Here is a 17391-nt window from a genome sequence, read left to right as displayed (position 1 = left end):
GTGATGCAGAGGAAGCCTTTTCTCCGACCACAGCACAAACAGAGCCACTTGAGTTATGCTAAAGCACATTTGGACAAGCCAGCTTCATTTTGGAATAAGGTGCTGTGGACTAATGAAACTAAAATGGAGTTATTTGGGCATAACGAGGGGCGTTATGCATGGAAGAAACACAACACAGCATTCCAAGAAAAACACCTACTACCTACAGTAAAATATGGTGGTGGTTCCATCATGCTGTGAAGCTGTTTGGCCAGTGCAGGGACTGGGAATCTTGTCAAAGTTGAGGGACGCATGGATTCCACTCAGTATCAGCAGATTGTAGAGACCAATGTCCAGGAATCAGTGAAAAAGCTGAAGCTACGCCGGGGCTGGATCTTTCAACAAGGCAACGACCCTAAATACTGCTCAAAATTCACTAAGGCATTCATGCAGAGGAATGTTCTGGAATGGCCATCTCAGTCCCCAGACCTGAATATAATTTAAAATCTGTGGTGTGAGTTAGAGAGCTGTCCATGCTCGGAAGCCATCAAACCTGAATGAACTAGAGATGTTTTGTAATGTGGACTGGTCCAAAATACCTTCAACCAGAATCCAGACTCTCATTGGAACCTACAGGAAGTGTTAAGAGGCTGTAATTTCTGCAGTAGGAGGATCTACTAAATATTGATTTCATTTATTTTTTGTGATGCCCAAATTTTATGCACCTGCCTAATTTTGTTTAAAGGAGTTGTCAGGCAAACTATAGTAAAATGAGTGGTACTTACCGGGGGCTTCCTCTAGCTCCAAGCTCCCAGGATGTCCCTCGCCTCAGGTCCGTCCCAGTCCCCGGCGATTATGTCCAGAGCGACGTGGAGGTCGCTCTGTACTGCGCCTGCATGAGCGACGCTGTCAATCACTGCCACGTGGCGGTGATTGACAGCGCCGCTCACGCAGGCGCAGTACAGAGCGACCTGGAGGTCGCTCTGACGTCCTCGCCTGGGACCGGGACGGACCTGCGGCGAGGGACATCCTGGAAGCTTGGAGCTGGAGGAAACCCCGGGTAAGTACCACTCATTTTATTATAGATTGCCTGATGACTCCTTTAAATAATTATTGCACACTTTCTGTAAATCCAAAAAACTTAATTTCACTTGTCAAATATTACTGTGTGTGTTTCCTATATGATTTATTTAACTGACATTTTTTTTATCGTAACAACCAACAATTTATACAGGAAAATCATGACGATTAACAAGGTTGCCCAAACTGTAACATAACATGAAAGGCTGCAGTTTATGTCATGTTTTCATGTTGTGTGCGTTTTTGGTGCGTTTGCATTTTTATTTTTTTACTGCAGATGAGTTTTTCAAGCGTTTTAATGTGTTTGCGGTTCACGTGTACAAAATGCATATGCGTTTTGTATGCATTTTTCATGCATTCCCATTGACTTTTATTACGTGCATTTTTATGCGTTTTTGCATATTATGCAACAAAACCAGCGTTTTTGAAAACGCACGCATATGCGTTTTTTATATGCATTTTTTTTCCCTGCGGGCCATAAACTTCCATTAGCAGTAAAAAACGCAGCATTTTCCGCAACGCTAGTGTTTCTACTATGTGTGCACCTAGCCTAAGGCCCCATACACACATCAGACTATAGTCTTTTGAAAATGAAAGATCACAGACCAATCTTACCATTCTTCATGTAGTATGAGAACCATCCTCTATACAGTCTTTTCTATGGAGCTGAACTCCACATCAGAAAAAAATCTTTGCAAGATGCTGCACACACAGATGCTGTACAGACACAAAAGATCAGTATCTGCAAAAGATCTGTTCCTGTCAAAAATCCATTCCTGCAAATTGCAATGATAGTCTATGAGATCTGCATATCATCATACACACATGATTTAACTGACATTCATCTGCAGATCAGATCCACCAGGATGGATTTTCAGATCTGCAGATGATTGCTTGATCTGCAGATGAATATTAGTTAAATCATGTGTGTATGATGATCTGCAGATCTCATAGACTATCATTGCAATTTGCAGGAGTGGATTTTTGGCAGGAACAGATCTTTTGCAGATACTGATCTTTTGTGTCTGTACAGCATCTGTGTGTGCAGCATCTTGCAAAGATTTTATTCTGATGTGGAGTTCAGCTCCATAGAAAAGACTGTGAAGGTATGGCTCTCATACTACATGGAAGGGGGTAAGATTGGTCTGTGATCTTTCATTTTCCAAAGACTATAGTCTGATGTGTGTATGGGGCCTAAGACTCTGTATGGTATTAAATTACCTGATGCTTTCAAAATAATTTTGAGTTTTACCCTCCAAACCTTATTCTTAACCTCCTTAGCGGTAACCCCGTGCTGGACACTGGGTAAGCCGCTCAGGAGGATTTCTCAGGCCCCGCTGGGACGATCTGCATAATTTTTTTTTATACACGCAGCTAGCACTTTGCTAGCTGCGTGTTACTTACGATCGCAACAGGGACCCCCCCCCCCGAGACCCGTGCGCTGCCTGGCCAGTCAGTGCCATGCAGCGCTGAGGGGTGAATCGGGACCCCCTCTGACGCCCCGACGTCGATGACGTCATCGCGTGCGTCGCCATGGCGACGGGGGAAGCCCTCATGGAAATCCCGTTCAGAACGAGATTTCTGGATGGGCATACGTGCCGGCGGCGATCGGCGAGTACTGGGGGACGCCGCAGGGAGGGGGGGAAGCATGTAGCTAGCGCTAGGCTAGCTACATGCTAAAGAAAAAAAGTGAAAAAAAAACCCTCCCACGGCCGCGCAGCCGCATTCATCATACCGCCAGGGAGGTTAAGGCCCCTTTTATGCTTAATCAGTTACTCTCAGTTTTAACTGTAAGAAAACATATTTTCAAAGTAATGCCCATGTTTTCCTATGACTTAGTTCACACTGTACACATTTTAACTGAAAGCTTTTTGACAATGCACTGCTATGGAAAAAAAGCACACTGACGCACACTAACGCATACCAACGCATTAAGTGTAAAAGAGTCCTAACCCTTATGTACACTGGCTTGCATTAACTGCTGCTGATCTCTGCTGTGGAATAAACAGAGCTCATGTATTCTATTAGGAGAGCATGAGTTTGTGTTATTCCTAAAGTAACTTTCCATATGTGTCAATGGCAGCACAGTAGGGTTTAGCCCTGCCTCCTTAACCCCATTAGGACCTTAACTATAAATCACTCCCTACCACTCCGCCCCCTAGTCTTTTTTTTGTCCTCGCCATTACCTCATCTTAGGACCAAGTATAATGCTGCACCTCTACTCCTACCTATGCACCTCTGCCATACAGGTTCAGGCTCTCCTGTATGAGGGCCAATCCGAGCTAAACGTAAGGATTGGCAGCCTGCTGGTCACAGGAGAACATATGGCCTTCATCTGAGCAATGCTCATACGTATGCCCTTACCTGCGGGCGCATGGCCAGGATGCCCTGTGTGGCTAAACGCCGCCGAAGACAGCGTCAGGTAGGCACTAATTCAAGGTACTCCGGCAACTTCCGGTTTCCGCGTGTGGGAGTTTCCGGTTGACGCCTGGTCGGGTCGGCGTGCGCTCCGGAGTGCGTTCCAGTAGGGAGCGCGCGGCGGCCAATGACATCCGACTTCCGGCCGCCTCCTATTGGTTGGAGGTGCGGCTACGTGAGGAAGTGGGTGTCCCAACACGGAGGAACAGACTGGTATATATATATATACCATACGAACACACGCAGGGCTGTCACGCTGAATCTGCACGGAGACTCCTCACGTTATACTTACCATGGATGATCGTAAGAGTACCATTCTTTTTATCTATTAATATGTGCTGGTATATATATTATTGAACTGAAGACACTGTATGGCATAATTTCCTTACAGACTTGGAGTACACAAGCCAGACGCTGGGCAATGACCATATTCCTGTAGAGGATCAGATCCAGGTGGTTAGGTAGGAGTATGTAGATAGTATATAGAGTCAGGTAAGCCTATTTCTGTTTCAGGAAAAGAGCTAATCTGACTGACATCTGTCTTTCAGATCACGGGAACAAGAGGCGAGATGGTCAAGAGGACCTAGTGAAAGACCAGGAAGGGGGGAATACTACTATTCCTATAGAAGATATTCACCCCCCAGATACAGTTCACGCCCGAGGGAGCGTTCCAGATCCAGGTCTAGGTCCAGAAGACGTGAATACAGCAGGTCACCTAAAAGACGGCAATCACAACAGCCACACACAACAAGAAAGAAATGCTGGGCATGTGGCAAAAACGTTGCTCCAGGAAAATTAGTTTGACAAGATTGCTTTATGGAAATGCCAAGACAGACGGAGCAACCTAAAGATATTTCGAAAATGATCAAGGAGGCAGTGCAGGAAAGTATGACTGAATATATTGCCAACGTGCCTATGGCAGATACGCCACACAATATAGAGAACCCGGGTGCTGTACAAACATCGGATACGGAACCGGACATGCAGGATGTTGGATTCAATTTTAATCTGGTTCAGCCTTTCATAAGCTCAATAAGAGAAGCATTAGAATGGCAGGAAGATCGGACGCAAGAAGAACCGGGGCCTAGTCAAAGGCAATACTTTGCGCACTTAAAAAAGTCAACAAAACCTTTTCCCCTAATTAAAGCTGTAGCGGACTTATTCCCGGAGGAATAGAAAAAAGTAGATAAAGTGTCAGTGTCAAATAAATTCAACAAATTATACCTGATGGAGGAGGGCAGATTAACTTCACTTGACGAATTACCAAAGGTAGATGCCTCGGTGATAGGTTTGGCAAAGCATGTAACATTGCCAAAAGAGGATTCTGTGGGATTTAAAGATCCCCTGGAAAAGAAGATGGACGCAGAGTTAAAGAAAAGTTATCTTTTATCCGGAGCAGCATGTAGACCGGCTGTAGCCCTTACTTCAGTGTCAGAGGCAATGAAGTCATGGATACTTAATGTAGAAGAAGCAGTCAAAGCCAACACAGAAACAGACGCAATAATTGCTGCGCTAGATGACTTAAAACTGACAGCAGACTTTATTGGGGAAGCCTCCGTAGACATAAGAAGATGCTCGGCCAGGTCAATGCTTCACTCGGTAGTTACCAAGAGGGCTTTATGGTTAAAGAACTGGTCAGCGGATCCCTCTTCTAAACAACAGTGGTGTTTGACGGCAAAACTTTATTCGGAGAAGAGATGGACACGGCAATCCGCAGAGTGACAGGAGGCAAGTCTGGCATGATCCCGCAGGACCATAAAAATAAAAAAACAATTTTTTTCCAGAGGAGCTCTTTCCAGCAAACCCGCTACAGGGGGGCGGCCTATAGACCCGGCAGAGAATATAGGAGAACGTGGCAAAGCGCTCAGACAACACTTCAGAATTTGAACAAGCAAAGGAAAACCCAACAACCGACCAAAAGCCAGAAGGGTTTTTGATGGTTACTCTGTCCAGACACAACCAGTGGGAGGAAGACTGCAATCCTTCAGCAAAGTCTGGATGGAAGAGATCAACGATCACTGGCTAACACAAACTGTATCAAAGGGTCATCGATGGAAATTTCTCAAGAAGCCACCAGACATTCTCAACGTCACAAAAATACCGAGGTCGCATCAGAAGCAGCAAATTCTAATGCAGTACATACAGGAACTATTAGACAAAAATGCAATCGAAGTAGTACCGGAGGAAGAGAGAGAACGCGGAGTTTACTCCCCACTATTTTTTGTAAAGAAAAAAACAGGAGATTTACGCCCAGTGATGGATCTCAGGATCCTAAACTCATACATAGACCTAAAACGGTTCAAAATGGAGACGTTGCAGACGATTACCCAAGTAGTCATGATACAGGACCATGCAATTTCAGTAGACCTTCAGGATGCTTACCTGCATATCCTAATACATACAAAATTCAGGAAGTATCTACGGTTTACGGTAGGAAAGAGACACTTTCAGTTCCGATCATTACCCTTCGGAATCTGCACGGCACCTCGCACCTTCACAAAGGTGTTGGTAGCACTGATAGAACGTCTAAGGCTGAAAGGACTCAGGTTGTACCATTATTTGGACGATCTTTTGCTATTACATCAGGAGAGCGAATGCATTATGGCACACAAACAGATACTCCTGGAAGAGCTACAGATCTTTGGATGGAAGGTGAATGTTCCCAAGAGCCAGTTAACTCCATCCAAGCATTTCCTATTTCTAGGGGCAGAATTCCACATGGATCGCAACCAGATAGGGCTCCCAATAGACAAGCAAATCAAGATACAGAGCTTGGCAAGGAACATGATATGTGCAACATCTTTGACAGCGAGACAATGCCTCAGTTTTCTGGGAACTTTAACTTCAACCATCCCAATGGTCAAATGGGCACAGTGGCACTGTCGACAGTGGCAGAAAGGCCTTCTACATCAGTGGAAAAGCAAGCGCTTAAACCAGCAAATACTTATTACCCCGACTATGAGAAACAGTGTTTTTTGGTGGACAGACAGGGAAAATCTCAGCAATTCTATGCCTATACAAATCCTGTCACAGATCACGATTACCACAGATGCCAGCCAGAGAGGATGGGGAGCGGTGATGAACTCCCAGGCCATTCAAGACAGATGGTCCCTCCATCAGAAACACACATCCTCAAATATAATAGAGATCAGGGCAGCGAAGATGGCATTGGACAGGTTCAAACATCAGTTGAAACACAAAAATGTAGTCTTGCGCATGGACAATTCCACAGCAGTGTCTTATATCAGGCGACAGGGGGGTACGAGATCAACCACACTACTTCAGGAGGTGACACCGATCTTCCAATTAGCAGAACAAACTTTCAACACACTCACAGCAGTATATGTCCCGGGCCCGGAGAATCTAAAAGCAGACTTTCTCAGCAGACACGACATCAACAACGAGTGGTGTCTGAACAAAGAAATCTTTCAACAGATATGCCAACAACTGGGAAACCCTCAATTGGATTTGATGGCAACCCCGAGCAATACGCAGTGCAAAAACTTTGTTTCAAGGAGGTACACACCAAAAGCCCTATCAACGGACGCCCTGCTGACAGAATGAAATTTCGATCTGGCATATGCATTCCCACCTACTCCACTAATTCACAAACTGTTAATGAGGCTAGCCAAAGAGAAAGTAACTCTAATAGCCATAATCCCATACTGGCCAAGGAGACCATGGTTTCCGTTGTTATGGCAAATGAAGCTTCATCAACCATTAATACTTCCTACAATTCCGGACCTGCTGACGCAAGGCCCGATTTGTCACCCGAACCCGTCCAGCTTGAAACTAGCGGCCTGGAAATTGAAAGGCGGAAACTGGAACGCTTAGGCTTTTCAGGTGAAGTCATAAATACAATGCTAAAGGCCAGGAGACCGTCCACAAACAACCAATATCAAAGAGTTTGGACTAAATTCACGGATTTTTCAAAAGAACACAAATTTAATCCACTAGACCCGGAAATCACGCAACTCTTACAATTTTACAAACCGGAATGGATAAAGGCTTGGGCTACCATTCCTTAAAGTGTCAAATATCAGCAATATCGGCACTGACAGACAAAAGATGGGCGCTAAATCCAGTAGTGATGCAATTCATGAAGGAAGTGATGAAAGAAAGGCCACCGCGCAAAACACTTTTTCCCAAATGGGATCTGCCGTTGGTGCTAAAGAACCTATCAACTGCACCTTACGCACCATCTAAAGACTGTTCATTAGTAGACTTGACACATAAGGCAGTATTCTTAGTGGCAATGTCGTCCGCAAGAAGAGTGTCAGAGATACAAGCGCTAGGATACCAAGAACCGTTCTTAACTTTTTTTCCGGATAGAATAGTGCTGAGACCAATCCAGCATTTTGTCCCCAAAGTCTCTTCACTTTTCCACTTTAATCCGGAATGGACATTACCTACCCTTATGGGAGAACAGGATCTTATTCCTCATCCCCTAGATGTAGGAGATGTCCTTAAGAACTATTTAATAAAAACGGAAGAAATAAGACAAACGGAGAGACTCTTTGTTGTCCCATCAGGCTACAGAAGGGGGCAGCCGGCCTCCTCAAGGACGATAGCCAACTGGATTGTCACAGTAATTCAGAAAGCCTACAAAGCCAATAAAATGACTCCTCCACAGCAGATTTCAGCACACGCAACAAGGGGTGTGGCGGCATTATGGGCTGCATACAACAAAGTATCAGCAGAAAAAGTGTGCCAGGCGGCCAGTTGGTCGTCTGTCAACACTTTTATGAAACACTATAAAGTTGACCCTGCGGTGAATTCAACCAGACAGTTTGGTCAAAAAGCTTTGAATATTCATGTAGAGAGTGTATGAATAAATTTTGTTCAGCATTACACCTCATCCCTCCCTGTGTATTATTTGCTAGTTAACTCCCTACTGTGCTGCCATTGACACATATGGAAAACGGAAAATTGAATACTTACCTACCGGTAATTTTTTCTTTCCAGATGTGTCCATGGCAGCACAACGCTCCCACCCTAGATTCGGTAATGCCGAGTTAAAAGACTAGGGGGCGGAGTGGTAGGGAGTGATTTATAGTTAAGGTCCTAATGGGGTTAAGGAGGCGGGGCTAAACCCTACTGTGCTGCCATGGACACATCTGGAAAGGAAAATTACCGGTAGGTAAGTATTCAATTTTCCGTTATAAAAATGCTTGGCATGTACCGTGTTCTTTTAAAAAGTTATGAATTCAGGTTTTTTTTTTTATTTGACTCTTCCCCATGAAACCTGTGTGTGCTGGCTGTGCTTGGCCCTGCCCCATTAGAGACAAGTGCCATAGCATTATGTATAAGAGATGTAGAGTGCCACAGCATGTTTCGGTAAGGGGGCGCGGCTAAGCACTGGAAGTAGGCACACATGAGGTCTCTGAGGGCAACTTGAATAATGAACCACATTAAATCATTATAACTTTTTACAGCAAGAGAAGACAGTACATGCCTTGTGTATTTTAGGCTTTATAGTTGCTTCATAATTACCTTTCACACTGAATTTGTTGCGTTCCAGCTCAGCATATACAGTATCATCGCATTGCAAAATAATGCAATGATATTTCTATGGTAAGTGCAGTGGGTGAATGAGAGCTGGTGAGGCACTGATACTTAAAAGCCCTTTGCAAAACAGCTGTCAGGCTCTTGTACCACCACTGCTTGATACCACTGTGTCTACCCACCTGGAATAAAGGGCTTTTGAGTGCCTCACTATCTCTCATTCTTCCATGATTGCTGCTGCATGTACAGTAAGCATGTACAGGTGGCTTCAGGGCTGGCGCTACCATAGAGGCTAAGGAGGCAGCTGCCCCAGGGCCCCAGAGCTTGTAGGGGCCCCCAGTGGCTACAAGAGGAAAAACATTTTTTTCAAATCGGCCTTATAGTTCCTGAGAAAATCGATTTTAAAGTTTCGAAGGAAAAAAGTATACTTTTAAATGCGGTAAATGTCACTTTTTTAGTAGCAAACCTAACGGTAGTGTAATTTTACATGCATCAAACGAAAGCGCAATAAATTTCCTGACGGGGTTTCCAGGGGGTATACGCAGCCGCAGCGCTTTGGCCAGGGATCGCTATACAGCCGCAATATGGCTGTATGAAGATCCCTGGCATTTTTTCCTGTTTTCTCCAAAAAAAAAAATTATGTTTAGAGTGTGGGGATTTTTTTTTTTTTTTAAATTATGTGGGGTCCCCCTCCTGAAACGTTTTAACCCCTTGTCCCCATGCAGGTTGAGATAGCCAGAATGTGGAGCTCCGACCGGATTGGGACTTCACACCCTGACTACCAGCTGCAAAAAAGGTCCCCTAATGCCGATTTTTGTTCCGGGGTGTATGTTGGGGGGGGGCCCCCCAGGTTTATTTTGCCCTGGGGCCCCATTGTTGCTTAAACCGGCCCTGGGTGGCTTACACCGGCTGATCCATCCCTGCTGCATACTAGTGGTGGTGCATACTCTACTCCTCATGTACACATCGAGTGAGCAGGGCCCATCAAATGAACGCATAGTATGCTGTGCATGTATCAGAAGTTTGCATTTACAGTGGTAGTGAAGCATACTTTCATTCTACTGTATGTCTTACTGTATGATTCCTATCGCAATGTGCATAGTGTGAAAGAACCCTTCAAGTTATATGTAAAGAGTTGTTTGTGTATGCAGTACAATATAATCATTCCACATGTTACTTAACACATGGACTTTTTAATGGTATATTAAGTATTAAAGTTGGTAGAATTCATTGGGGGGAAAAATGCATCTTACTGGCTATCTAGATTAGGGATTAGATTGTCATATCCTCTGAAGGACAATTGGTGGCATGAACTTGTTCAGTGTAAGTGCTGAAGAAAATGCCAAGGTTTTATAAATGCTCAATAATTATGAATATAGTAGATTAGATGAGGAAAAAAAGGAAAAGTTTAGCAAGTCAGGGACCACACCACTTTGTGATTTACCAGGAATATCTTCTCAGTACTTAGCAAAAAATTGTATTTTTCATGTAGGTGTTAAAAGTGTTATATTTGTAATCTTCTGATCAATGACCAGTCAGGCACAACTGGCCATTGGTGAATACGTATAGACTGTCATGTTTTTTGCTCAGCATTCTCCCCAGGCTCTTTTACCCAGGTGCTCCACCTTTGGTGAGCACCTGGCTGTTAGCAGCTCACCACCTCATCTTCCTATGCTGTAAGCAGAGTGGTGCTAGCCCTGCTTTCACGCAGGTGTGCCCCACCCAGCTACTTTTTCATGCCACCCGGCTGGAAGAAAAAATCTGGGGAGAACACTGTTGCTGTATTGAAAACTAAAACAAAATCTGCTTCTGTTGCTTTTCAGATGTTGTGTATGACCCGGACATAGTAACTTCATTCACAAAAGTCCTCTGCAAGCTTTTGCTGTGTAGAAAAGTAAATCGCCACCCAGAGCTCTTAATAGCATCTACTATTCGCAACTCTGAAACATACAAATTATTTCAAACAAAGCTAGGTAAGTTGGTGTTTAGGTCACTCCGGATGTAGCTTGGGCATTAAGGAGCCCACATTTTAAATGGCAATAAATATGCACTTTTTGTTTCTAATCACGATGGAAATCTATCAACATATGAACGATCAATGTTTTTCTTTTGGAAATACAAATTGCTACAATGTACAACAAAGTAATTCTACTTTCACTCAACTACACTGTATTGCCTGATAATTAATTTGCCAAATACATCTTTTCAAAAGGACTAATCTTTCCTGTGAAGCAGCTCTTGATCCGCACCACTTCAGAAAAAACACGGTTTCGTTTGCTTATAAAGGTTAAAATGCTGTGTAGCAGCTACAGCCCTCTGTTTTCAGCATTGTGCCCTTTTACAAGCCCCCCAGCAAATATCATGCAACGTCACAACTACCGTATTTTTCGGACTATAAGCCATTCCTGACCATAAGACGCACCTAGATTTAGAGGGAAAAAAATAATTAAATCTGGGGCATCTTGTGGATCTTCTAACCCCCCACCTATGTCCCCTTTTGTCTTTCTATGTGTCCACCTCCATGCCCCTTTGTGTAATCCTGTTTCATCCTCCCTTCCTTTATACCCCCCTGTGTCCTCTATTGTCTCACTTCATCCCCATGTCATAGTTCGGAAGCATACCCTGTATGTGCCGTGTCTTTCTTTGTGTCCTCCTATGTATCCTCTGTCCTCCTTCCTCGTCTTTCTTTATCCCTCTGTGTCCCCGCTTACTCCTTTGTCATCCTTGTTCCCGTGTCAAACGTCCCCTTAGTGCCGCCCTGTGTCCTCCTTTGTGTCCCTTGTCCCAGTTACATCTCCCACGTATCCCCTCTGCTTCTCCATCCTGTGCAGAGTGCACTCACCTAAACCATGGAGCCCATGGCAATCAAAGACTGCTTCTCCCTCTGTGCAGCCTGCATTCACATAACCTATAGAGCCCCTGGCATCAGAGACCTCTTTACTTCCTCCTTGTTCTTCTACTGCCAGTCGTGTAATGACTTGACCCGGCGCTAGAGAAACAATGAGGAAGAAGAGAGGTCTGTGATGCTGGGGGCTTGATGGGTTAGGTGAGTGCCCACTGCACAGAAGTAGCGGGGAGAATTAGTCTTTGATCGCTGCAGGCTCCATGGTTTAGGCGAGTGCCTGCTGCAGGGGGGAGTGAGGGAAGAAGCACGGGGCAGAAGCGGAGGAGACTGTCCCACAAGAGCCAGCAGCACCCCAAGAAAGGCATCCCCATCACAGGTTATCTGCGCTGTGTGTTAATTGGAGCTGATGGTCTCGAGGGCAGGACCATGGCTCCCAATAGGGCCAAACACTGCTACAAAACGAGTGCAGTGATTGGCCCTATTGGGAGCCCTCGAGACAATCAGTTCCAATTAAGGCGCAGACAGCCTGTGATGTGGATGTCTTTCCTGGGGTGCTGTGGGACCAAGGAGATGCAAGCCTTAATTTTAGTATTAGGGATGGGAGCTACAAGTCTGCAGGACTGCTTCCTCTTGGATGGAATGGACGCTATGACATCTATTTAGGAGACAAAGAATTTTATTGGTGCCTATGCCCCCAGTGAGCATATTACTTCTACCTGTAGAGATCACCCAAGTCATGTGTTGGTTGCAGTCAGTGATTATCTCCAGAATGCAAACAGATGAAATCCGAATGACTTCAATTCGGATTTCTTCATCCTAATTAATGCACCTGAGCATGTGTGCGGGGTGGGGGGGTTAAACTTAGCAGGTGTCTTCTGTCATCCGTCCCACGGCGCCGCCCACGCTGCTTTCCAAGCAGTGTAACGTGACTACAAACACTTCTTCCTTCAACACGTAAGGAGGAAGTATTTATAGTCACGTGACGCTGCTTGAAACGCAGCATGGGAGGCGCCGTGGGACAGATGAAGAAGACGTCTTCTGGGTAAGATAAACACCCCCCACCACCACCACCACACACACGCTCAGGTGCATTAATTAGGAGCATGAAATCCAAATCAAAGTCATTTGGAATTCATCCGTTGCTCATCCCTGGTTGCAGTTTCTGTTTAACCATTTCACAACTGAGGGGTTTTACCCCTGAAACACCAGCGCGATTTGTTTACCTTTCAGCGCTGCTTGCATTCTAGAATTTATGTACTATGATTGGTTATTGGGGACTGGAGAGTCCCCATAACCAATCATAGTACTGCAAAGCCAGGGTGTGTGTGTGTGTGTGTGTGTGTGTGTGTGTGTGTGTGTGTGTGTCGCGCGCTGCACGTTTGTTTACCTACATTGTTTTGAATGAAGACGGCTTTTGTTTGAAGCAGTCTTCATTCTACTCGTAATCGGTGAGGCTAATTGGATTTAGGAATAGGAACGCTTGTTCCTAACATCCAATTAGTCACCTGCTGTGCGGGCTGGCTGGAGTGTGAGCGAGAGTTCCCTGCCCACTCCCAGCCAGTAAACAAACAAGTGCGCTTTTCTCAGTCCCTGGGGGTGAAGCGGTGCGCAGAGGGACGGAGAAATTTAGCACTGGGGGGGTGAAGTGGTTAAGGTCTGAACTAGATGTGTTCTATATTTTGCAAGATATTAATTTAAATGTTTATTTATTTTTTTTAGATGACGCTGGGCTGAAGTGGCAAATTCTTGATGATCCCAAAAGAAGCATATTTTCATACCAGTCAGACTGTTTGATACAAATTCTGAATGTAACATTAAAGGTATAAATATTTTAATACTGGTTTGAGTGAATGCAATATTTGTTGGCCATCCTCAACCATGTTTTTGAAGTACATGTAAAATACTTACCAGAGATTCCCAGTGTTAAAAAGAAAACCCAGGCTAAGAACAAAAATAAGATAAAATGGCTTAGTTCATTTAAAGGACAACTGAAATAAAATACTGAGGCCACCATATTCATTATCTTTTAAACAATACTGGCTGCCTGGTATCCTGCTGTTCTTTTATGAATCAGTAGTGTCTGAATCACAAAATAAGCATGCAGCTAATACAGTCAAACGTAGTTTGAGCTGCATGCTTGTTCAGTATCTATGGCTAAAAGTATTACAGGCAGGTGATTTGCAGGACAGCCAGGCAATTTGTGTTGCTGTGTAAAAAAAAAAAAAAAAAAATTATATATACAGGTCCTTCTCAAAAAAAATTAGCATATTGTGATAAAGTTCATTATTTTGTGTAATGTATTGATAAACATTAGACTTTCATATATTTTAGATTCATTACACACAACTGAAGTAGTTCAAGCCTTTTATTGTTTTAATATTGAGGATTTTGGCATACATCTCATGAAAACCCAAAATTCCTATTTCAAAAAATTAGCATATCATGAAAAGGTTCTCTAAACGAGCTATTACCCTAATCATCTAAATCAACTAATTAACTGTAAACGCCTGCAAAAGATTCCTGAGGCTTTTAAAAACTCAACCCAGCCTGGTTCATTACTCAAAACCGCAGTCGTGGGTAAGACTGCTGACCTGACTGCTGTCCAGAAGGCCATCATTGACACCCTCAAGCAAGAGGGTAAGACACAGAAAGAAATTTCTGAACGAATAGGCTGTTCCCAGAGTGCTGTATCAAGGCACCTCAGTGGGAAGTCTGTGGGAAGGAAAAAGTGTGGCAGAAAACGCTGCACAGCGAGAAGAGGTGACCGGACCCTGAGGAAGATTGTGGAGAAGGACAGATTCCAGACCTTGGGGGACCTGCGGAAGCAGTGGACTGAGTCTGGAGTAGAAACATCCAGAACCACTGTGTACAGGCGTGTGCAGGAAATGGGCTACAGGTGCCGCATTCCCCAGGTCAAGCCACTTTTGAACCAGAAACAGCGGCATAAGCGCCTGACCTGGGCTACAGTGAAGCAGCACTGGACTGTTGCTCAGTGGTCCAAAGTACTTTTTTCGGATGAAAGCAACTTTTGCATGTCATTTTGAAATCAAGGTGCCAGAGTCTGGAGGAAGACTGGGGAGAGGGAAATGCCAAAATGCCTAAAGTCCAGTGTCAAGTACCCACAGTCAGTGATGGTCTGGGGTGCCATGTCAGCTGCTGGTGATGGTCCATTGTGTTTTATCAAGGGCAGGGTCAATGCAGCTAGCTATCAGGAGATTTTGGAGCACTTCATGCCTCCATCTGCTGAAAAGCTTTATGGAGATGAAGATTTCATTTTTCAGCACGACCTGGCACCTGCTCACCGTGCCAAAACCACTGGTAAATGGTTTACTGACCATGGTATTACTGTGCTCAGTTGGCCTGCCAACTCTCCTGACCTGAGCCCCATAGAGAATTTGTGGGATATTGTGAAGAGAAAGTTGAGAGACGCAAGACCCAACACTCTGGATGAGCTTAAGGCCGCTATCAAAGCATCCTGGGCCTCCATAACACCTGAGCAGTGCCACAGGCTGATTGCCTCCATGCCACACCGCATTGAAGCAGTCATTTCTGCAAAAGGATTCCCGACCAAATATTGAGTGCATAACTGAACATAATTATTTGAAGGTTGACTTTTTGTTTTAAAAACCCTTCTTTTAATGGTCGGATGAAATATGCTAATTGTAACGATTGTGGAACTTTCTCCGTGATCAGCGCACAATGCGTGCGCTGACACGGCGGAGACCCTCCACAAGCGTATATTTGAGGACACCCAGGCTAGGTGCTATGCACCTGCAGAGGGCAATTCCCTCCGGCAGATGGCGCTGTGGAGTGCAGGCGAACACAGTCGCTGCACAGCCACAGATGCCAGATGGGAATTGTACAGATCCAGGACAAGGTACGATCAGGCAGGGCTGGATAGCCCACAAGAAACAGAGCAAAGGGACAGAACCAATGTGTGTCCACCAAACTAGTCGCCACCCAGCGACGGTGAACACACAACGGCGGAAACGAAGTGGGAATGCAATCGCAAGAATGGCGATTGCCGACAGAGACACAAGACTGAGCAAAACAGGGCACGAGGGTAGCAAAGGCACAGCAAATAATACAATGAGGAGATACGGAAAACAACAAACGCTAGCTAACCGTGAACACCGCACTCATTCGCAACAGTGCACGCGGTTATGCGCGGTCTCCAGGTGATAAGCACAATAGAGACAAGCACGCCTAACTAACCATTAACAGACAAACATGAAACAGAGGATGCGAGCGCTTGCTTAACGGTTACCTCACCGAGCCTCCAGCAAGCGTAGCAGACAAGACAGACGCACGAAAACAGGGACAAGCGAGAGATAGGATCCACAGCACTAGCGAAAAGTGGCTAGCGCGATCCCAGGAGACAGAACAGAAGGATCCACAGCGCTAGCGAAAAGTGGCTAGCGCAATCCAAAGAGACAGATCAGAAGAGATAGTTGGTAGCAACCGCTGCACCAGCTATACTCCAAGAACAGAGATCAGAACCATTTCCTGTCGACCGCCGTTGGGACAGGACAATGGCAACAGAACAAACAAACAGATAATACAACCTGACTGGGCGCCTAAAGCAACCCCCAGGAATTAACTATACTAGATAGCAATGGCTGACACTCCAGCAGTGTCCATCAGGAACAGACCATGGAAGGGAAATGACCAGCAAAGCCTTCTGGGAAACATAATGCTCTTATAGTGCCAGTCATCAAAGAAGGCAGGTAGGGGATTTGCATAACGAATGTATGCAAATTCTCCAGCAAGAGAACAGACCAGCAACTTGCAATGGAAAGACAGGTCTCTGTTCCAGAGACCTGCAGCCCACAGACTAGAGGAATGGACAAACAGCTGTCTGCCTGTGCAGCCAGCTGAGCGGATCATCACACTAATTTTTTGAGATAGGAATTTTGGGTTTTCATGAGCTATATGCCAAAATCATCAATATTAAAACAATAAAAGGCTTTAACTACTTCAGTTGTGTGTAATGAATCTAAAATATATGAAAGTCTAATGTTTATAAAGTACATTACAGAAAATAATGAACGTTATCACAATATGCTAATTTTTTGAAAAGGACCTGTATTCTCATTCTCTCTCCTCTCTCTCTCTTGCAAGTGTCCTTTGATATTCTAAATGGTCTTTTTGGATTCCTTATTTTGATAAACAGGCAACTAAAAGTTGTCTGGCACATATCCTTGCAGAGCATTATCAGTGCACTTAGTTTGGATGTTCTACTTGTATGTGAGTTTCCTCCCAAACACTTAATTGTAGGTTACATTGGCTTCTTCCCAAAATGTATACATATTTGTAAAAGAAGTGCAGTGGTCAAACAGTGACTCTGTGCTTAGATAGACTTCAGCATATAATCCATTAAAAATGTATTAAACATCTATGTGCAGTGTGTGGAGGAAATCTATCACATAGATCCCTCTCTGATCAGATTATGATCTAAGAGGGATCTATCTTTTGGCCACATCGACCACTGTATGGCCAGCCCTAAGCCCCATCTACATGGTACGATTCTTTGTGCGATTTGATTATGATTCTATTTACGACCC

At 44.6% G+C, this 17391-nt stretch overlaps 1 protein-coding gene across 1 annotated transcript in view; it reads left to right on the top strand.

Annotated features, from left to right (window-relative positions):
• The window catches only part of EEF2KMT (eukaryotic elongation factor 2 lysine methyltransferase), a 49623-nt gene extending 35961 nt beyond the window's left edge, over window positions 1–13662 (top strand). Inside the window, exons 9-10 of the mRNA XM_068246830.1 lie at window positions 10806–10955; window positions 13547–13662. Of these exons, the coding sequence (XP_068102931.1) occupies window positions 10806–10955; window positions 13547–13653 (257 nt within the window). The 3' untranslated portion in view covers window positions 13654–13662. The remainder of the gene's footprint in view (window positions 1–10805; window positions 10956–13546) is intronic.
• The last annotated feature ends 3729 nt before the right edge of the window (window positions 13663–17391 follow it).

The sequence above is a fragment of the Hyperolius riggenbachi genome, chromosome 7 (assembly GCF_040937935.1).
Source record: "Hyperolius riggenbachi isolate aHypRig1 chromosome 7, aHypRig1.pri, whole genome shotgun sequence".
In the NCBI taxonomy this organism is placed as follows: Eukaryota; Metazoa; Chordata; class Amphibia; order Anura; family Hyperoliidae; genus Hyperolius; species Hyperolius riggenbachi.
This window is presented reverse-complemented; position numbering and strand designations above follow the sequence as displayed.